Raw genomic sequence first — 23,486 nt, forward strand, 5'->3', positions numbered from 1 at the left:
GATAGACCTATACATGATATAATATTTGTATATATGAAATCTATATTTGTTTAATTTGAGCCATTCAATCTAAACCAATGTACAGGTGTACAATGAGAAATTTAAATGCTTATTTTTCCCAACACAGTGTAAAATAACCCTTCTCAAACAGTGGGATTTGCCAACTTTTGATGCTAACAGCTTTGCTCACTTCCTGGCAAGGGCAGTTCAGTACCCAATTTGTAATGGAGCCCAGGGGTTGAAAGTACCTTTAAATACATGTACAAATAGTTGTCAAAAGTAATCTTATTAAAATAGATTTATTATCCCTGAGTGTGGCCTATTGTCTTGTTTTAATAAGAAACTTGTGGGGACACAGGTCTCAATGTCAGGTGCTGCCTCAGGAGGAAGCCTGAGGGCACTGCTAGGCAAGGCCAAGTCCTCAGTCTATGTCTCATCAGCTGAGTTTTTAAAGTATTTCTATATACTCTTGTGTAGAAAGAATATACAAATAAATACTAGATTTATCTTTAAAACTTCTCTCAATTTTCAAGCACTAACCTCAGCGTTGTTAAATCTCATAAGGAGGGCAAGGAAGCCAACTCAACATGCTACTTCCCAATACTCCAAAGGGCACAGTGAGTGAGTCTTGTTCTCATTACTGCCAAGTAACAAATCTGTTGTCCCCAGAATAACAGGAAGGGTGCATTTTCCTGAGCCACCACATGGGCTCAGCCAGCTCTACGAGTACATGAAACCAGGCTGCTGTTGTCGGCCAGCACAACTTGGCTTCTGCCAAAAAACTAGGCTACTGAGGGATGGTGACTCCATGGGGATAGGCTCCAAAGGTCTTTGCTGCCATCAGAGCTGGCTTCCGAGGCACATTGGGTATCTGGCAGCAGTGTGACACTGCACAGGGAGACAGACTCTTGCTTGGAGGTGGCACCAGGATGAAGCGAAGCACAAGTTCCAAATGGAATCTTTATTGTGTTCTGTGTCTTTGGAAATACTATTCTTTGAGTCTTGGCTATTTAGACTTCACATCCACAACCAGTGTTTCCTGTGACATGGCTTGTCTCTGGCATGCAGAGGGAATAACTTGGCTGGAGCAGGCATGGGTGCACCATTTTACCATGTAACTTCTTTAAAAATCAACTGACACTAAAATCCAGTTGTTCCTACTTTGTTTCTTTCAGCAGCCTCCTGTCTGCGGCTTTGCCAGGCACCATTTGTAGGAGGCGTCTAGCAGGCCAGTCTTTATCTGGGAGCCCAAGCCAAGGCCCCGCCTGAGCGCTTCCCCACTGAATGGTGCCCTCTGGCTCCCGCCAGGCAAAGGGTGCGCACACGATGCCCGTGCGTGGGGTGGAGGACGTGAGCCTTCTGAGTTCAGGGTCATTCCTGGACTTTCACTTTGCCCTGACCTTCTTGCTCTGTGGGCTCTGAGGATCCTCTGCATGGGTCCGTTTCTTCTGGGGCTCACTGTCCTCAGGGCCGCCCGCCTGTCCGCTGGAGAGGAGGGCCGCCCGCACCAGCCGCAGCTCTCTCTTCTCCCTGCGCTCCTCCATCTCCTCGATGTCGCCAGCAAACAGGGCTTTCAGTGGGGCAGTCAGCTTGGGCACTGTGGGGAAGTCATTGAAGCAGACCTAGAAGGCAAGACAGAGGATGAAGACACACCTCAGAGGGGGCTGGGTTGGGGGCAGGAGCTGAAGGAAAGCATGTGCTTTACAAACCCATAGAGTTAACAGGCCATAGCTGGAAAAAGCAAAAAAAAATAAATAAATAAAGAAAGAAAAGAAAAAAGGCCATGGAGAGGTAGGGAACTCTAAAGAAAGGGGCGCACACTCCCCACAGCTAAGGGCAGGAAAGCTGAAAAGGCCTCAGAAAGGCAAAGCTTCTAGACTCTGAAAAGCAAGCTCCTTATAAATAAACCCCAGCCCATGCCCTGCCCTTTATTCTGGAAGGCAGAGGGGCAAGGCACACTTTGCCACTCATGAGAGGACAACCCTGTCTCCAGGCTGTCATGAGGCTCAAATGATGTGACAGTGGGACTAGACTGAGCCTCAGAGAGGGTCTCTAATTTTCCAGTGACCTGATGCTGACGTCTGTCTAGAGGGCCTTGCAGAATGTGGGCTCCCCTTCAAACCCAGTGCTGGTTGTGACAAGGTGATAGACAGATATCCTCTCACCATGGCCCTGAGCTAGACTCTTTCGTGTGGATGCAGCGCTATCTCTGCCTTGGCCCCACCCCACACAGCCCACACCATACACACACCTTCATGTGGTCAAAGGCAATTCCAACTTTCTCGTTGAAGTCGGGACTGAAGAGCGGGATCTTGGCATAGCGCTGGCTGAAGTGGTTCAGCATGATGAACTCTGCATTCATCCGCATCCCCACGCCAATTGCCTGGGAGGTGGTGCTGCAAAATCAAAGCCAGGTTGCACCTCCACCAAAGGGCAGATTCCAAGGAAGAGCGACACAGGCCCTGCCCCAGCCCCCACCTCCCCTGGCAGTTCCATCACAGTTGATGCCACCATATTTCCAATTCTTTCAAAAACTGTGCTTCCCCCTCACCCCCCGAACTTTGCCTAGAGAACTCTACAGAAATAAAGGCAAAAGAGCCCAGAAGCAAACTGCTGCTCCTAGCTAGAAGCCCCCACAGCCCTCTGATGGGAAGCAGGCTGGCCTCACATCACTAAAGGGCACAGTCTTTCCCAGCAGGGCTGATGCGAGGCTGCTCAGCTCGTCACCTAGGGGAGGTAGAGGGAGTGGGTGATGATGGCTCGACATTCTCAGCTACCTGTGTGTCTTTTCCACGGCTTCTTCTTCCAGACCATCTTCCAGAGTGGCCTCATGTATCAGGAGGGTGGCGTCTTTCCCTAGAGAGTGAGCACAGGCATCAAGAAGAGTCCTCTGCTGAAGAAGCACTTGGGCTCCAGGTCCATACAGCTGGTCCTGGGCCAGAACTCTCTCCCCTGAACCTATGGTCTGTCTGCGTGTGAGGACGACAACCAGAGGCTGTCAGGACCAGAGTAGGCTGCCTCTACTCACCCATCTGGACCAGAGCCTCACAGGGCATGGTGTCCCCTGAGTAGACCAATTTCCAGCCAGATACGTGGACCAGCGCACAGCCAAAAGCATGCTTGCAATGCCGGACCAGGCAAGTCTGAAACTGAAGGAGCAGGGGAAGGGCTCTGCAGTTGTGCTCCCGACCTCCCCTCCCCGCCTGCGGCCACCCCCTTTACCTCTTCCAAATCACATGTTCCCAGAAGCGAACTAATCAACATTTCAATTGCAGGGTTGGAGACATCAGCTCCTTTCTGAAGGCATTTGGCAGGAATCATACTGTGAGAAATAAAAAATTTAAATGAATAAAAAAATTTAACTTGAATCAAAGTTAAGTCTCTGGCTAGAAAGCTCCAAAATCATTATAGAGAGAGGGAAGAAGGGAGGGAGGAAGAAAGGAGAAGGGAAGGAGGAAAAAAAGGAAGGAGGGATGGATTTAAATCAGTTACTAAGACGGGAAAGGACAGTCAATTAAAAAGAGACAGACCAAAACCTCCAGACCACTGAGAAAAACCTAATGGGTGAGCTGCCCATGGCTAAGGTCATAGCGGGCCCTTCTCAAGCGGGCTGTGGATGGACACCAGGTGGATGGACTCTTTCCCCATGAGGTGAGGATGGGGCCAACTCCCACCTTATCCACCTGGAGTGGACTGTCTCTGAGCTCTCCATGACCTGAGTGCTTTGCCCTGAAACTGTTTTATGGAGAAGTGCTGGCAAAAGTCTAGAAACTAAAACAGACATGAAATGAAGGATGAGAGTCAATGCATCAAAGAAAACAAACATCTAAGAGGAACTGCCTGATGGCTTCTGCCCTTGACTCAAAGCACTTCTTCGCCACTTCTGCCATATGGGGCCAAGTCGGGAGAAATGTTGCTGGGGGAGAAGAGGAACTGCCCCAGAATAACCTTGAGCTTGTGGAGGAGGAGGGGGAGAACTACAGCTTTGGTGGGCAGGCTGCCTGGAAGCTCACCTGACATGGTGCAAAACCTGCTGGCACTGGTTGTGATACTGCTGGAGCCAGGGCTTGAGCTGGGTTGGGGCAACCACCAGCAAAGGGTGAAAAGGCTTTCCCAGCGATGCCTGAAACAACAAAATCAATGTCAAATCAACGGCAGACATCGCAATAAAAACAGCGTGGAGTGGCAAGAGGTACAGCTGTTTATGTGTAATCCAAGGAAACTCAAAATGGCACCAAAATCAAGTGCTGCACTCACCAAAGCTCGTTCTCTCTGCAGCAGGATATTGAGCAAGCCCTGGAAAGTGAAAGGAGACAAGGATTAGACAAGTCCAAACGCAACTCTGTGTTGGGGGTTCTAGGATGCTCGCCTTGCAGTAGTTCCTTAGCCCTCTACTGGCCACCATTCTCTAACACTGCCATAGTTGGGGGTTGGCACATGCTGACCCATGACCCTGAATGTCACAGGCAACATGGCCAGGAAAGAGAGGGCAGTGGCCCAGGACACAGCTGCCCCCGGGAGACCAAGTCTCCCACCTCTGGCTGAAGATTCCTCTGAACAGGCTGTGAGAGAAGGCAAGATTCAAGACAAACTGGGTGAAGACAAAACCACTATTGCTACATGAAAGCAAGACATTCTTACTGGGCAGAGTTGCTACACTGGGGTTTTGTTAAAGGCTGTTACCTGGCAAGAGATGAGAGCCAAAGCTCTGGGCAAGTTTGGGAATGGGAGGGAAGGAGAGCAGCAGCTGCCCTCCAGGTTAGCGCTCTGTTGTCCCGCCCCTCACTCACCGTGTGGTGGTCCGCATGCAAGTGGGACACGAACACAGCAGCGAGGGTGCTCAGGACCCTGTCCAGATCATGTCTGTAGTGACGACACAACTACCCAAATGTGCTTTCACCGAAGTCCAGCAGCAGGGACTTGTCAGAGCTAGAGAGTAAGACCTTCGTCACAGATAGGAAAGAGCTCTGACAGCTCAGAGAATTGTTACTTCAGAGAGAAGAGCAGGAAGTGGCAGGGGTACTTTCTATGTCTTCCATAATCCCTCATGCTGTTTCTCTGAGGACCTTATACACACATGAATGCAAGTGTAACGTCCATCTTCATTATATAGAACTATCCACAGAACCCTGAAGCTCTTTAAAGTATATAGAAAGTATACAGAGCTACACATATGCTGGGCATCAAAAAAAAAAAAAAGGCTTATGTGGAATGAGAGAGTTAAAACATTTACGAATCTTTGATTATTCCGACTGAATATGGCAACACCCACTGTTGGTAATACCGGACAGGCATTGTGTACTTATGAGATCTGGCTGTCATTGAATGTTTTCCTTTTTCAAGCAGTTCTGTTTTTCTCAGCCCATGTCCTCAAAGCTGGCTGGTGCAGGACAGGCCACAGATGTTCCCCCTGGGGAATGAGTTCATGCAGACTCCCAACTAACTGTCAGAGCTTTGGATTTAGCTGGTCTCAAGCAGGACTCAGGGAGCTTTGATTCCACAAGCTCTGCTGGCTATTCTGAGAAGCAGCCGTTACAGAACCTCCGCTCTAGGAAACAGGGCCAGGTCTCCTGCAGGCCTTCCTTCTCCAGGAGGAGCCGTGAGACTGAGAGAACTGCACCTATTTTTCAGAGAGGAGCCTCAGCGCACTGACACATTACATTTGGGGGATAAAGTGGAGTAGGGAAGGCAAGCCAGTGACTACCTTCAGATTAACTGCAAAAGGCTCTAGGGGGTCTCAGAGCACTCTTCACTGAGCGTCTCAGACCCGGGGAAAGCCAGCCCACACCCAGACGCTCTACTGCTATTTCCTCAGTCATAAGAGAAATATGTCCGCAATTTGTATATTTCTGATATTGGGGTGCATCTTATAATTGTTGTGTACATTTAATGCATTATTTGGTTATCATCCACCACTAGCATCTAAGATGTCAAAGCAAAATTTTAAAACCAAGTACTTTAGTCTCACTTCCTTCACATATACACCATGAACATTTTAGAGTGCCCTTGATTAATCTCTGCAGACAAATGACACAAGGGAAAACCAAGAGAATCAACTAAAAACCACCTAATAAGGGGCTGAACACAAAACAAATGCACAGACCCAGAAACTGTTTCGCATATCAGCAGTACCTAGTTAGCAATTAAGACACCAGTTCACACTTGGATCTGGCACTTACCAGCTGTGGGAAGTAGAGCCAAGTAACCTCTCTGAGCATCAATTTACTCATCAATAAAATGGGTAGTCAGTCACTACTTCACAAGATTAATGTGAAAATTAAGTGAAATGATTTCTTAACAAGGGGCATGGCATACGGTAGAATCGGCTATTTTTATCAAAAGACATAATGGGTGACAAATTTCAGTGATTCCCAGAAGTCTAAGTTAGCTATTGAGACTATAAAATGCATTGAGACCCACTACTCCACTTCGGGGGCACTCTGGCCAAGATGACAAGCTTAACAGGGTTTTAGACTACTGCATTTTCAAATCAGCGTAATGGGTGGAACAGAACTTTGTTTAGAAAATTAGCATGTTCCTTGATAGATGCATGTTTCCTAGGAAAGCAGTAATACCTTATGTTGATAAGTGTGGAGCTGACATTTCGAATCTTCATCGGGATGGCAGACCCTGTTCCCAGGAAGATGATTTCTGGATACTGTTTTTTTTTGTCTATGGAAAAATACATATAAAAGAGTTCATTTCTTTGGGTCAAATGTGAGCCAGCATTCATTCCTGAGAAAAGTCCAGCTTCCCAAGACAGGATGGTGGGCCTGCCTGGCAAATGTCCTTATGTAAGGGCCTTAGTGAGAGGGGCCAATGGCAGTTTGTGGGTAAATGGCTATCAGTCTGTGAGAGAAAGCAAGTGAATTCCCCAGCACTTCCTCTGACAGAATGGTTCTAAATTTTTTAAATTACAAAGGAACTTCTTTATGCTTAAAATCAGCATTTATCTCAAGGGGCTGGTGTCACCTTGCATCCAGCTCTTAAATCACCAGACCTCCACCTGCTGTATATGCTCACGCAACCCTGCATCACCCCACTTTCTAGGGGAATAAATGGGCTCAGGGGGTCATTTCTCCAGAGAAAGGAAGAGGCAGAGAGCCAGGACTCAAATCCAGGGAGACCTGATGATTCTGACACTTGTGCCCCCTCCCTGGCCTCACCAGCCTGACAGGCTCCTTGTACACATTTGCAAGCATGATCTTACTGGATCTTTAACATAAAACCAGAAACCCAATCACAAACCCAAAGGAAGTAAGGCCATGATAGTTGGTCTTCCTCAAAATATCCAGAGGCTGTGATAAGAGGAGGTGAAGTTTTTACTTGCCTAAGGCTGACCAGAGTATAACCCCAAACCCATCTTCTACTCCAATATTCTCTATTTCTATCATTAGTTGAAAATACACTGGAAAAACCAACCACTGGAGCAGAGGTCACGAAGTCCCCCTACCTACTTTTCCTCATGGGGCCATGAAAGCCCAATAAGGTGAGCCATGTGGCCAAAACTTTCTGTGGATCCTTATTAGCAAAGCCAGGACTAGGTCCCAAGTAAGCCAAGTCCCAGTTCAAAGTTCTTTCCAGTGTCTCACAGGATTTCTCAGAACCGCTGCACTCAGCATGTGTCTTGTAAGAAATGCCTAGGTGCCATCACCAAGCGTTCCAATTTAATTGCTCTGGGAGGGAGGCAGACACCAGTGTTTTTAAATAGAAAATCGAGAAGCACTGGATTACACAAATAAATCCAGTCATACTGAATCATGCTGACACTCTACTCAGTGCTATGGAAACACATGCAGGAGGGCAGAGGCCAGGAGAGAAAAGTTGGCCCGCAGTCTCTCACTCACCTGCTGAGGCTGGGCCATCCTGAGCAGTCTTCCTATATTCCTGCACGCTCTCCTGGAAATTGGGGAGCTCCAGGGCTTCGGCTATGAATTCATCAGGGTTGCAAGTAATAAGCGCATCCCTGTAGGGAGAAAAGCATTTCAGGTGACCAAAGCAAACATCAATGTGGAGACCCAGAATTAATTCACAGAGATAATTGGCAGAAACTTCTTTCATATAAAGACTGTAGACTAAGCACTAAGAGATTGGGCAGTTCTGTTTTTATGTCTTGTGGAATCTTTCTCAGCTAAGTGGGGGTCGTGGAGTGAGTTCTGAACAGCTCTACCTCCTCGAAACATCTTCCAGCTCAGAGTCTGACAACCTTGGCACCACTGACATCTGGAGAGAGGCTGGGGGCAGGTCGTGTGCAGCATCCCTGACCTCCACTCACTAAATACCATTAGCACCTAGCATCTCCCTGGAGACCCAGAGGAGGGCCGGGAGAAGGAAAAATGCCCCAGCTGAAGAGCACCACCAGAGAGGAGTGACTCTCAAACTAACATGCATACAACTAATCACCTAGGAACCTTGTTAAACTGCAGGGCCTGATTCAGTGGCTCTGAGGTAGAGCCTGAGACTCTGCATTCCTAGCAAGCCCCCAGATAAGGCTATGTTTCTGGTCCTGATGTCACTGAGCAGCATGCTTTGGATCAGTGGTTCTTCAACTTGACTGAGCACTAAAAATCACCTCAGAGCTTATGAAGTGAGCCCCAGGCCTAACTCTCAAGTTCTACTTCCACAGGTTACAAGTACAAGGTGAATCAGGGTATCGGCTATGTTTGTTAATTACGGCTTTATGAACAGCATCTGCAGACGCTGACAAAGGGACAACAGGCTCTTCAACCTCTAGACATTACCTATGGGCCCCAGTCATGCTGCCACATAGCCTCTTAAAAAGCCCCAACTAATCAACACAACAGCACACAGCGTCCAGTAATAATCTGAAGCATGGTCTATTTTAATATAGACACTACAGAGAGGGCAGGAAACTTCAAATTTCAAGATTCAGATCTTAAAAATTAAAGGTGTGGGGCAGCAAGCACTTCTCACATTACTGGATGGAGTATAAACTGGTAGAGCCTTTTGGGACCACAAGCTATGTTTATTAAGTGCCTTAAGAAGTACCACACTTTGACTTAGTAATCCCATGTTTAAGAAAGTTCCACTCAAAGACTTATATATATATATGACATTTAATGTTTCTTTAGAACAGCAAAAACTTGGAACTGTCTCAGATTAACAAACATCCCTATCTAGAATATCGATAACATCTCATTACTGACAACTATATAATGATACAGGAAAGACTATATAATGATATAGTACCATACAACAACACTGAGATGTCAGGCCACAAATCTACAGAAAAATATTTTTTAATACATCCCCATATATTCAAAGTCAAAAAAAAAAAAAACACAAAATGTTAACAATCATTATCTCTCATCTTGGGATGAAGGGGTTATGGGTGATTGATTTTCTTCATCATACTTACTTTCTACATTGTAAAACAACGAATCTGTATCGCTATTTTATCAGAGAAAACAATTACAGAAAAGGATAGTCATTGGCCCCAGTCTTTCCACCTCAACCATGTTAGAGTCAGCTTGTTTTAGCAAATAAATATGTACTGGAATACAGCCACACCCATTCATTTACCTATTGTCTATGGCTCTTTCCTGATACAATGGTGGCTAAGTAGCTGTGATAGAAGCCACGTGGCTTGCAAAGACTTCAGTATTTACTACACGCCCTTCACAAAAAAAGCTTGCCAACCCCTGACCCAGATCATTCCATAGGCTCAGAATCACACAGACCTCTGCCATTCCCTCCGGGGACGGAGCTGATACTTGAGGAGGCATTCACCACGGACTGTGGGAACAGTGAAGGCGGTGTCTTCTTCCTAAAAAGAGACAAAAACACACTCTGTAGAGAGAAAGAAAAGGGTAGGAACCAGGCCAACAGGGACCATTCTGTGACACTACCTTACAGTGTAGACTGGCGAGTGGGGGGAAGATGTTGGGGTGGATGAGGTTGAGCTGTGTTTGAATCTTGAGGCTACGGAGGTTGTGAACTGATGTACAATTCTCATTCAGGATCAGGTGCTGCGTGTCAGGCCCAAACCTAAGATGAAATAGACTATGTTCACGGCATCCCTTTGGGAACATTTCCATCTGAGGAGCAGCACTGGAGAGTAGGAGCAATAATGTAGATGGAGTATTCAAAGAGAATAAGTGACTTGTCCAGAAAGATTGCTACTAAATGGCCAAACATAATCCTACTTCTTCTGTCTCAAAGTCCAGCGTTCCCTCCAAACCCAAACGCCTTTGGCTATGTTGAAAAGAATACCAGAAAATATGAGAAAAGTTACGATGTTTGGACCCTACAGCTACAGATTGAAAACCAAATAGAGTACAGGGTGAAAAAAAAGCCTAAAGAGAGGAAAAAAATGATGTATGTTAAGACTCAAATCCTAAAGGAACAGAGGAGAAAGAGAGCTGAGGAGTAAGAGACTGCCAGGACTAATAGAGAGATGAAGAAAGAGATGAAGGGAGAAGCCTGGGAAGAAACAGGAAGAGGAGGCTGAACTGCCACCCAACGTTACTATGCGCTGCAAATTCTACACAAGTCAATTCCTTCCATCTGGTGCTGTCTCAGCCAATAAGCCAATGGGAAAATGTGACCTCTCTTTCCAGTTACTAAATTTTGGTAAACCATCTGCCTCACAGGGTTGTTGTGAAGATTGAGAAAATGAAATAAAATGCAGACTATTTAATATACTGCCTGACATGTGTTGGGTGTTTAAGAAACTGAAGCCATTATTTTAAACTCCAAGTCTCTTCTTTAGGATACACACAGAATCATCAACAAAAGGCAGCGTTTGTTCAGACACTGAGCTTAGAGAGTGTAAGTCGATACTAAACTGAGCCCCACATAAGCCATTTGTGCGCGCACTGCACCACCTAGTGGTGGTATTTCTCGACAAGAGTGGCACAGATGTACACAGAATTCAGGGACAGCAGGAATCCCAGAGAAGCTTAGGCAGGTGTGTAAGGGAAGGCAGCACTTAAAAGAGTGAGGGGGAGGAGGGGTGGAGATTTGTCATGCATGTGCCCTGGGTCAGGCTCCATACCTCTCCATCCACTGCTGGTATCTACTATCTGCAAGCACATCCTCGGGGGCCACGTGAACCACCAGCGCCACAGGGGCATCGGCCTTTCCTTGGTACCTGAGTGGACAGAAGGGTGGGGCTTTGCTTCATAAAGTGATACAAACTCAGAACATGCACAAATGGGGCTGGAAAGCCAGGGAGAAGCACCGCACAGCTTTCTTGGGGACTGCGATGAGCCTGCAATCATTAAATCCAGGCTAGGTAGGCTGTTCCTGGCTACCCTCAGAAGTGCCTGAGCATGGCGGAGCCCAGCACTGACCTGGGATTCCTCTATTCAGCAAGCTCTGGGTCCTTCCAGCGGCCTGCTTGAGCCTTCCTCAGGGCTGTGCTGCAGACCGAGGCTTCTCCTGTCCCCTCCTTTTGCAGGAGTCAGACCTGCAAAGCCTTCTCCTGCTTCCTCTCTCTTATCTTTCACAGGCATTTCCTCCAAGAAATCTCTTATACCTCCAATCCCACCTTGGCATCTGCCTTCCAGAGGACCCAAGACAGATGGAAAATTAAAATTATCTGTAATTTTGCCATCTAGAGAGCCAATCACTTACTAACATGTTGAGGTGTTTCCTTCCAGTTCCCTTAAGGAAAATACATACAGTAGCTGTTTTTATTTACTCCCAACCCTTTTCCAAACACACACATGTGGGAGTTCACAGGCTGGGTATTTAAACCTGACAGTGACATATCAATGCACATGGCTTTCGGCTCACACCGTCACAGTGACTTGAATAGCTTTGCTGCCTATGATTTGATTAAAACATAAAGCCTGTGCCACCAGAGTACCCAAAGAGAATAAAGTGGAATTCGAGAACCATGTCTAACACTCTTATGTTAAAAGAGCTACAGCTGCCCAGAAGGATTTGTTGTGCTTAACAGAATAAAACAATAAGTGAAAAAGAATAAATAAAAATTAAGAACAAGAAAAATATGGATAGAATAAACTACTAAGAATGGGACAAAAGTAAAACACAGATGTGTGGGTCAAAGATTCTACTCAGGATAAAGCTGAACTGCAAAATGGGTCGACTTCTTTAGAAGACGAAAAAGAATGGCACTCAGGCATGAGTCGGCCTCGGCCTCTCACATCAGCACAGTGGCTTTCCCAGAGACCCGGCTCCATGCCAGGAGCAACCACCGGTCAGGGGATGCCCTGTCGATGCTGCTGGGCTTTGTCAGCTGTGTGTCGGCTCTCATTTCTCCCACCTCAGAAACTGTCATCACCTCTGGAAGGTTGTGTTCGCACAGATGGGTTGAATGAATCCTTCATCTGGACATTCGACCACGACAAAAGCAAGACTGGGATCCGGAGGAGTACAAATCTCTTCAGGTAAAATCTGCAAAATCATTGGGGTGATGATGCTCTCTCACAGCAGAGTCACAGCTCAGCAAACATATCTGACAGCCTTCAAATCCACTGCTATCATTACATAAGCTCTACTGAGCATGCACAATGCCAACATAAGGATCACCACTAACACCCTTCCTGCTCTCTCTGCTTAAACTTAGGCAGGCAGCTGACTAGCAGAGGGCATTTCAAAGCTGGAGTGGCCAGGAAGCCAGGCATGGCATGCACGGTTCTCTTGGGTCTATGGCCATTGGTCCTAAAATTTTTAAGATGCCAGAGAAAACATCCTGGTAAAGAACACGGTGGCACTCTTTTGAGCCATGCACCTAAAGTTCCATCCAATGGGGTCTGCCTATGCTCACGTAAAAGGGAAAGAATCCACCTATTAGGAGGACGACCTCCCAATCCTAAGGGACAATCTACAGAAAAGCCCCAGCGCCGATATGCAGGGACAAGTCTAGATAAGTGACCCCATGTTATCCCTTAGCCAAGTGATGAAATCCAAGCTGTTCCACGTCCCTCGAAAGTGGTAACTATAGGGTCTGAGCCAGATAGCAACTCTGTCCAATGTTCCAGGCCCTCCCTGTATACAGTAAAGCATCATAAAAATGGAGCATCTCACCTCTCTTCCCTCATAAGTGACACTTTTCCCGTCCTTGACAGCAGCAATGATGGGAGCAATGGCAGCTGTCCCACTGAAACGAAGAGGCAAGCCTTCTGTGAGATGAGGAGCTTTATGAACAAAAGTATGCCCACCAAGTCCCCAGCAGCAGTGCACCCTGACACTCACACTGGGAGGCCCAGCTCCTTTGCTTTAAGCACCAAGAAGTTTCCTTTCTTCAGGTGAAGCTGCAACGAAGAGAACTTCAATGTAATTTCAGTGACTAATGAAGAAACTTGGTTTTAATCAATTTTCTTATAAGTGCATCTTTCTGGTTTTACTTTTTAATTATTGTTATTTTCTTACAATTCATTACAATGAAGGTTAGGTTATTGCTTTTAGGTAAAGTATATTATATTCTGAAGAAGTCATTTATTTTGAAATGCTTTAGTAATAAAAGCTGAATGATTTAAAAACAGTCCTTTATTTCACTACATTAACTCCTTATAGATTTAATAAAATATAAGCCATTTCCATAGCAAATAAAAAAAGTATCCTTTAAGTATCCTTGCGGAGAAACACTCTTCTATTTTATCATCCTGCACTGGTCAACTAATAGCTACAGGAATGTTCCCAGGACATCGTCTAACAGAGAAATGACCAGGCACATCACTATGTAACACAATATTGCAATGACAGTGATAGGGCAATAAAAGTTTGGACAGTTTTTCTCCCCTATTTTTCACATATTTGGCAATACAGTACTGTTGTTTTTATAGTGGAGAAAAATAATTTTAAAATTCTCAATATAATCTTATTACATCAGAAGAGAAAACAACAATTGTAGCATAAAACCTCATTATCATCATTCTGTACTGAAAAATTTGAACATTTTTGGTATCTATATATTTCACACATAATAAGAGAAAAAAGACTGAAATGGCATAAAATGTTAATAAACCTTTTGGTATTGTATTCGATGCTCATTTTCTTCTTTCAATCTTTATTTAAACTATTTGCATTTTCTTTTAACTTCCTGAAGTTAAGAAATTACTCTTAGGGCAAAGGCTCCAATCTGGATCCTCAAGTCTTGTTATGATTCTAGAATTTTCTTTGAAAATATTACCGTAGAGGAAGGATTACAGCCTAAGTGTGCACACATAACACAAAGATGATAGAGCTTAGATGACATCTTTAGATAGTGACACTAACAAGCACTGTTGTGAGCATTCTCTCCACAGACCCAAATGGATCTGAGGATGGAAAATAAATGTTTCTAATGTCTAACAGGAACTTACAGACCTAAGACAGGCAAAACTCATCTCTCTACTACGAGCTGAATTCAACCCATGGAGAGAGTCGTTCTCATCTAAGGAATGTAAAGTATTTGGAAGACAGATGAGGACCAGAATGCAAGCCCACAAGGCCCCAAGCAGGTACACAGTTGTCTGGAGCCCATGCTCTCCTATCGGATGAGGGCCTCAGGCCCTTGTGCAAGAGCCTGTTTTCTCCAATCTCCCAGAAGTTGAACTAGCTCAGCTTTATTGCCTTCCAAACCCTTAGCAGGGGCACAGCAAATTAATTAGAAGAGAGAAAAGGGGCTACAGGCTGACCTAGGGAGAGCAGCTCTCAGAAGCAGGAGCAGACAGCCAGGCAGGACACAGAAGCCACAGCAGCAGCTTGCAGCTACTTAGTGTCAGAGCCTCAGCTCCCAGAAACAGCTGCTTGCTAATAAACTCTTGCTAATTGCTAGAGTTTATAAGGATGCACTCCTATCACACAGAACACATTTCATTATGCTCGATGTAATCTATTTAGGAAGGTAGATGGGATCTAATACACATAACAATTACCATGTAAACTACTTAAAAATATATTTTGCTGCCTAAAAACTCAGAAATACACAATAAGCCTATTGGCAGTGGCACTTAATTTTTATAAAAATTACTATTATTATTCAAATAAATTAACAAGTGATATTGATAATGATCTTGCAACTAATAATTAACATTACCACTAAACTTCCATAAGTATTTTCACTTCTTGGTGTTAGAATTTGGATGAAAATGAGAAATATATTTTAAAATCAACATCGCTTCTTTAAAAAAAAAAAATCAAAGCCCAGAAAAAGAAAATGTAGTCTTATCACAGATTAGACAAAAAATGTGGAGTCCAATAAAAAATAGATCATTAGTCAGATCTGAAAAATACCTATTATAATAACATTTTCATAGAATTTGACCAATTTCGGATTTGCAGATCAAAGCCTTTGTGAATGCTTGCCAATATTAAATAAGTCCTGATGTTAGCAACTTTAAAAGTACCGTTAAATGTAATAAACTAAAACGGAGTTGAAGGAGCCTGAATAAAAGCCCGATTTGTTTGAAAGAAAACAAAGCTTTTGCTGAAAACATTATCTTTAACTTTAGAAGCTCAGCCTTTATCTTCAGAAACATAACTTTTAACTATTTCCGAAGTTCAAAAGGCCCAAACAGAGCCAAATAAAAAAGAATATATAGATAGACCAACAAAACACTGAAGAGAATTTGAAAGCATATAACAGTATAAGTGGTATATTGAGAAATAGGGTATCTGTGTTTCTTGCACAGGTGACTTAGAAGCTGCTACCTGAGAATTACTGGACAAGTGCTAACCCAAGGTCATTACGCATGTGCTCACTTAAAGCCCACCAGAAAGGTGCTTACCTTACAGACGAAAGCTACAACCAAGGAGGGATCCCTGCCACCCCTTCTCTGGATAACACCTGAGAAAAAACAAATCTGATTATAAGAAAGTAAATGTGAAGGTTTATAGGCTTCACAGATCAATGCTTATCTGACACCTAATTTGACTTCACACAAAATTAAACATACATAACTGTCCCAATACAAAGGCTGAAGAAAGCACTGGCATTTTTTCAAGCAGACCTTTTGTTTTTCCTATTCGTGTTGAAATTTGAGTAAAATAAAAATGCAAAACTCCAAGTAGAAAAACTTTAGAATGGCAGGTGAAATGTATAAAAAATGACACTTTACCTAGGAAAGGAGAAGAGAGAAAAAACCAAGTTGTAAGGTGGTTTATAAACAAGTGTAAGAATAGGTGAAATAACAGAAAAGCTAAAAGGCCTGCAGAGAAGGTATGGGTTTGTCTTCACCCGTGTCATCCAAAAAAAGGATGCTTACAGGGTTGGCCTCTTCTCGGTCATCAGACAGACACGACCCCAGAGCAGAAAAAGGAACTTAGCAATGTGCCCAACACGGGACAACAGAATCCTTAAGCAGTCCAATTCCTTTGATACATCTACTCTTGGAATTTTAATCCAGTTTCCCAGTAGGTTGTCACTCTGAAAGAAAAGGTGCAGATCCACTCACTGATATAACTGTTTTGTCAGCTTAGCAGTTATGGTTCTGCATTAATGAAAAATTAATTTGCATTAATGTTGTATTAATGGAAAACACAAAAGCCTTGATATGAATCAATTTGTCAGACCCTGCTCTGCTCTGGGTAAACTGAACACAAGTCTGGGGCCCACGCAGGACTATGGACTGGCTCTTAAAAGTCCACACTGCCACCTTACGACAATCCTTCTCATTCCCCACACAGGCCAAGTCCTAACATGCTGAGAAAAAAGTATCTGTTTTACATGCAGAGCTTTCTTATGATAAGGATTCTAATTTAGAGCATTAAGAGGCAATGGATTAAGAAAACAGAATTCTTTTTACAGTGTACTGTTTAACCAGCATTACCATCTGCAAGGTGCTGCTCATTCTCAGTGGATCTAGAGTCTGAAGACTGCTCTGGACTGAGACTTTCTGGACTCTGTGATGGCTGGTGCTTTCCATACCTCTGTTCACCTGGTCGGTACAGGAAACAACCCAATTACACACCATGCAAGGTGAGCTCTCAGCCAGAGCCCATATGTTCACACATTAATGGGAATGTCAGAACACCCATTAAGTCAGCATGCCATGTCCTACAGCAGTAAATAACTAGTTACCTCCCCACTTGGTCTCTGGACTGCATTTACATCTTATTTATCTTTTTGTTTCTTCTCAGCTCAGAGCCTTAACTATTGTAGGAACTCAACAGAGTCTGTTGACTAAAAAGCATATAGGTAGTAGGATAGTTTATTCATCATCATCACTCTCAATAAAGAGACTAGGCCTGAAGGTTATCCATCTGCATGAAGAGTATAATGTTGCAATCACTTAAATCTCAAAGTAAAAAGAAAAACAAAACAAAACAAAAAAACAACAAAACACTGCTCTAGGAAGCTGATGCACAGTTGCTGGTCTCACAGAAGCCTGCTTGCTCCTCTGGCATACTCATTCCCTTAGTGCCCACTGGGTGCTGAGAAAGCAACACCAGCAGGCCGAGCAAGTTCACACTTGTCACACAAATATAAAAGTGAACTGTTCCGTGCTAGGGAGGGAGGAAGAGGGTGCTAGAAAGGAAGTGGAGGGACACAAATCAGGCTGGGGGATGGAGTGGGGGTCAGGAAAGGGAAGGTACCTGAGCAGGAGTGAGCCAGGCAAGGAGTTCTAATGGGACCAGCCATCTCACTGGCACTCACTTGTACCTTTGCTTGAGCCACACTTCTTGCCTCCCTCCCTCCTTCTATCCATGGGTGAGCATGAGCCTTGTCTCCTGTCAGGTCTTAGATTTCTCTGGCCTTTGCTGGGGGCTCTCATCTGTACCCTTTCAGCATTTGGCAAGCATCACACTAGTTAGCAATGTCCAGGGAATGTCCTGACTGCTCTGCATTCTCCTGGAAGACAGTAAAACCTGACCAAGTGTGTTTAGCCAGATTCAAGGACAACTCTGACATGGCAGGGCCCGACGTGCAGACTGTCTCTCTCTAGGTCAAAACTACATCATCTGGCCCTGAGACCTGAGAAGGTTCCTGTGACCTTCTGACCTCCTAATAGCACTTCTTTAAAGTTGCTATTATCAGAATTTATTTCAAAAGATCCTTTGAGGAGGATATTTATTTACGTCTGTGGCAAATAAACCCTAAGCAAGAAATGTACAAATCTAAGAGTGATATATTTTCTGCCAGTGCTTGTTATGTAATATTCCAAGGTTTAGTCCCTATCATTATATATGACTTAAACGTATCTGCCCATAAGATTATAAGCTCCTTAAAGGCAGGATCCATATCTTAATTTCTCAGCTAAATTTCCTAATTATGCTCAGAACACAAAACTGGGTACACAAAGCCAGTATTCAAGCATTTCTATTTTCACCCACACTTTCTTTACCCAGGACCTACATCCTCCTCCTCCTCTTAGGAAATGTGGTTTTCTTACTCACTGTATATGGGGATCTGGAAAACTGTCATGGTCTCATCTTTATATTCTGGTGCAGTGTGGGGCCGCACAGCTATGTGAAAAAGACAACAGGAAAGCAACTACATTAGTACAGAGATGTGTGAAAGTTAACTTTCCAGATCATTGACCACGAGCAACTGAATTTCCTTAGAATTTTGGTTAAGACACAGCACTAAAACTAGAATTTCTGAGTAAATTAAAATTTGGGGGGAAGAAGAAAAATATATTTTCATCAGCCATTAACATTTACTATGGCCAAATGAAAAGACATTATGATCACTGGTGACTGTAAAAAAAACAAAAAAACAAAAAAACAATACTCGATACTCAAATTTAAGAGGCACAAGTTAACATACAGCATTGTGAGCCAGAGAATCTACCATCTCAACTGTAAGAGCTGGTACTGATTTTGAAAAAATATCTAAATTGGTGTTTCTACAGAATAGGAGCGCATTAACAAGCCAGAGATGCACATCACCTCCAGGACAGGAGCCTGCCAGCATCCTTAGTTATGCCTTTCCCCATGAAGAGGTCACATGCAGCATGGCCAGAACTGAGGTTCAGTGTTAAAGGGCAGCAACAAAATCTGTAGGTCCCTCTGTTCACATCCCTTCTCCCTACTGCAAGGAATTCAAGGCAATTCAAATCTGAAAACTATCTCCAGCCTATATTTAGGGAATATAGAAAGTGTTAACAGGCAGTATTTTAAAAATGCATCTATGTCGATAAAGCATTTAAGGTTTAATTTAGGTAGGTCTTTATGGATTCTAATTTGAGAGATTGGGGCATATATGAGAAAGAAATGGAAGATGAGTCATAATCAGGGACATACCTAGGTCTATTCCTTTCAATGGACCAGAAAATATTTTGATGGCCTCTAGGTATTTTTCCTACAAAAGATAAAGAAAAGAAAGAAGTGAGCAGTTATGGTTGCACAAGTGCAGAATACCACAATGTATCCAAGTATATAAGAAGTATCGATAGGTATCAACATGACCTTTAATAAGTATTTTGAGCTTCCTTTATGCAAATATTTACCAAGTGCCTACTATAGGTTCAATGTCAAGGATTCCACAGTGAGAAAGAAATGGGGTCCTTGCCCTCATGAACAGCAGAATCCAGTGGAGGAGACAAAAATGAAATGATAACACAAACAACAACTGAGTGGCAGCTGTGCTAAGTGCTTAGTGGTAACTGTGCTAAGAAACAGGAAAAACACATGGAGCTGGATACACCTTGTCTGGAGAGTCAGGGATGGTTCCTGAGTCAATGACCTTTCAGCTGAGCCCTGAAGGTTTGGAAAGATTTAGGCAGGGAAGAGAAGAGGTAGAGGGAACTCATGTATGGATGAAAACCCTGATATGGGAAGGAGCTACAGCGCAGGGCAGTGGGACTAAGCGTTGGCCCATGTAGCTCCAGCTTGGTAACTGGGACACAGATGCAAATTTGGGCAAGGACCAAGGCCTGTAGGACTTGTGGGCCATATTAAGATGTTTGGACTATACCAGAATGGAGAACCTTTGAAGAGTTTTAGGATAAGTGCCATTCCTGCTATTAAGCCTTAAAGAGGTCCCTCTGCCTGCTGTGTGGCAGGTGGATTACAGGGAGGCAATAATGGATGTGGGATGCTATCACAGTAGACAGGTATAGTAGATGGAGATAATGAAAGCCTTAATGCGATGAAGATAAATGGATAGATTTGAGGAATTATTTTGAAAACAGAATTAACAGTATTTTGGTGATTGGTTATCTTCATCTTAAGAACTGGGAAACAATATTCAACAGTTTTAGCAATGTGCACACAACTTCCCAATAGTGTAATAAGCAGAGTTGAAATTATGAAGATGTCTCAAATATAATAAATAGGTAAGAATAAAAGCTAACATTGTGTTCCTAGTTGGTGCCAAACCTGGAATAAATTGGTTTAGTGCTTTATATGTTACCTCACTTAATCTTTAACAACTCAATGAAACATTACAGCCATCTTACAGATGAAGAAACTGAGGCTCCAAGAGGTAAAGTAACTTGTTCAAGGTCATAGAGTTAACAAAGTTTGGGCTCAGGCTTTTTAATCTCCATTATCAGTTATCTCTGGAGGACAGAAAATTGAATTGCAAAATGAAAATTCCTATTACAACTTTAAAAAAGGAGGGGTAAGCTTTAAAAGCTGAGTCAGGAGAGACTCACCAGTTGTGGAGGTCCAGAAAGTACACACTTTGGAAGCCCAGTTTCCTTTAAAGTAAGAATCATTCCTAAAAAGGACAAATAAGATCAGATCTCTCACCACATGATCTGTAGTTGCCACCACGAGGAGCACTCCTTACAAACCAGCTATTTTTCTACTTGTCTTCATTCCAGCTTCTAATGATCAGAGAACATGTGTATGGCAGAAGTGATGCTAGCTAGAGGTATAAGGCAGGGGTCCCCAACCTCCAAGCCGTGGACCGGTACCAGTCTGTGGACTGTTAGGAACCAGGCCTCACAGCAGGAGGTGAGCGGCTGGCAAGCGAGTGAAGCTTCATCTGTATTTGCAGCCACTCCCCAGCGCTAGCATCACTGCTTCAGCTCCACTTCAGATCATCAGGTATTAGATTCTCATACGAGCACCGGTCCCTGGTGCCAAAAATGTTGAGGACTGCTGGTATAAGGGACAGCAAATATTCCTCGAATGCCTCTAGAATGAGCAAGGCTGATACTAGGGAGAAGTAGTGATGTACCTAGGGTGCAAAATCAGGTGGGGCTGTGAGGCACATAGAGTGCAAATTCACATAAGTGAAGGGATGGCCTTAAATTTTGCACCCTAGGTACCTCTTTGCCTCACTCTGGTCTCAGCTCAGAGAATGTAACTGGTTTAACTCTCCACTCCTTCGTATCCACATCACAAAGCTTACAGAATTTGGTGGCAACACAATCCTGACTTGCCTGGTGGGTGGGCATGAATAATGCGGTAATCTGAATAGGAGTATCTGTGTGTAGCTGCTGATGTTCTCAACAGTAAATATATTTACTGTAATCACCATCACATTCTCCAGTTTACTGTCACGTATCTCCAGTCCAGCAACTCAATAAATGAAGTGGATGGTAACACTTGAGGGCAGAATCCATGTTAAACTCTGCCCTTCTGAGTCACCGCTTTTGATGCTCTATGCTGTAGCTGACTGAGCTATCATAAAAAGAATTCCTGCTCCTCTGGACTCAGAAGATGGGCAAAAAAAGGGCAAAGCAGGTTAAAACCCCAGAGACTTCCCTCCAACCTATGATGTTAGAAAGAATATGCTCACCACACAATCCCCCAACGTTACTCCAGTGCATTCGGGTCAGGAATATGTTGTCCAAACGAGATACCTTCAGCCTAAGAAAGAGAAACATTTGAGCAGGACAAAGCAGATTGACCAGGGACCCTTTCTTTTGCTATAAAAACACTCCTACCTCTCATCTCAGCTTTCAATCCCCATAATCATCCCCACCCCAAAAGAAAATTGTTGACTCACTTGTGCTCCTGCATGAGTCGCTGGACTCCTTCCCCACAGTTGAAGAGATACCTACAGGACGAATATTAAACGAGATGCTTGTAAGATTATATTCTGTAATGTCTCTTCCACTGTTTAGAGGCTTTACTGTACACTTTAAGGGTAAATAAAAAACCGTAACAATATATGCTGTATCTGGCAGCATTTCTATTAGGATAGCAGGTTTTGAGAGGTTTTAGCAAAGGCGGGACGGGATTGGATGCTTGTGCAGGCTGGTGTTGGGACGAAGATGGGTTCTTCCCACTATCACCAGACCTGTCAACCCCACACACCAACTATGAGCCCTCCACGTTGGCGTGCACGGGAGCGGGTGCGGCTCAGACAGTAGTAAAGGTGAAGCTGGAAAAAAGAACGCTGTACTCTTCTTAAATTCTTCAGGGGTCCCAGAAACGATACGAACGTAGGATGTAAGGGTTCGCTAGGACCTCTCACCCACCAAAAGACAAAGATGGGCTGCGATAGTGAAATCTCAGATGTGTGAAGTAGGTAGGGATAACCGCAGCCCCGGGAGGTGCAGCGATGCTCCTGGGAGCGCAGCAGGGAGGGCCGGGCGGGGCTCCGTAAGGAGACGCCGCGAAGGCCAGGCTGGACCCCCGGCGCGACTCACTGACCGGTTGTACTCAGAGAAGACGTAGAGGGCCGCACCCGCGTCCCGGCCGCCGGCCGCCACCACTTGCAGGTACACGGTGTTCGGGCCCCCGGGCTCCCACGACGGGCCGCGCTTCTCCCGGGTGCGCAGGTGCCGCAGTGGGTCCTTGGGCGGCCGCTGGCGGCGGGCGGGTCCCTGCGACATGGTGCGCCCGGCCGCGGACCGCAGCAGCAGCAACGAACGAAGCGCCCACATGCGCCAGCTTCCACCCAGGCTGCGAAAAGCAGTCGGTCACCTAGGTCCGCGTGCCCCACGCCCCGCCCCACGGTCCCGCATGGCAAGTCCAGCCAGTCATTGCGCCGCAAGCGGAGCTCCTTGCCTACGCGAGGATGCGCGTCCAATAGAGAGGAGCCTTGCCGCTCGGGACTTGTCAATTGGCGGTGGCCATAGAGTGGGGGAATGCTAGAGCGCCCTGAAGACCCCGCCCCTTGCTTTCTTCCGGGTTTCTCCGGGCGATTCTTTCCGGAAACCACCATTTACTTGGGGCGGAACTTCCGAGAGCACGTGAACGGGAAAAGCAACTGGGTGTTCTAGTGTTCCAGAGAGTTTGGACCCCCGCCACCGTAAATTGTGAGCTATCTGCTACGCAAGTTATACCCTTGGAGCTTTGATTTGCTTTTGCAGGTGATTATGTTAGGATCAAATGTGAGGAGCTAAATTATATAGAGCCTAGTGTAGGAGCTTTCACTAATTTTATTCCTCTTGTAATTCGTATGAATACATGTTAATCACTTTTATTGGCTTTGGGTAAAAAAAGCATGAGTAGTCAGGGGTTAAGAGAACAAACTCAGGAGCAAGAGTCTTGGGTCTGTTATTCAGCCATAATAAATAAGGATTTGCAACATCATGGATGAACTTTGAGGGCATTATACTGCAAAAAACAAAGGGAACCACTTTAAAATACAGTCAGAGCTGCCATCCCAGAGGAATTGCCTTGCACCTCTTAGTCTTCAGACATTTGGAGTGTTAAAACTGGCCAAA

The 23,486-nt window shown here is 44.7% G+C and overlaps 1 protein-coding gene across 1 annotated transcript; it reads right to left on the minus strand.

The window, feature by feature from the left end:
• Window positions 1-273: 273 nt before the first annotated feature.
• Window positions 274-22,859, minus strand: ELAC2 (elaC ribonuclease Z 2). Its single transcript, XM_011358972.2, is given in 24 exon segments — window positions 274-1,622; window positions 2,252-2,396; window positions 2,778-2,856; window positions 3,029-3,149; window positions 3,223-3,322; window positions 4,014-4,123; window positions 4,258-4,296; window positions 4,791-4,929; window positions 6,576-6,672; window positions 7,848-7,966; window positions 9,702-9,787; window positions 9,870-10,008; window positions 11,018-11,113; window positions 12,272-12,384; window positions 13,018-13,090; window positions 13,186-13,244; window positions 15,702-15,760; window positions 16,743-16,850; window positions 18,310-18,378; window positions 19,159-19,216; window positions 20,514-20,578; window positions 21,608-21,678; window positions 21,818-21,868; window positions 22,468-22,859. Coding segments are annotated over 24 exon segments (2,466 nt in total). The 5' UTR covers window positions 22,701-22,859; the 3' UTR covers window positions 274-1,385.
• Between the last annotated feature and the right edge of the window lie 627 nt (window positions 22,860-23,486).

This window comes from Pteropus vampyrus, unplaced genomic scaffold, assembly GCF_000151845.1.
Source record: "Pteropus vampyrus isolate Shadow unplaced genomic scaffold, Pvam_2.0 Scaffold44, whole genome shotgun sequence".
Lineage (NCBI taxonomy): Eukaryota > Metazoa > Chordata > Mammalia > Chiroptera > Pteropodidae > Pteropus > Pteropus vampyrus.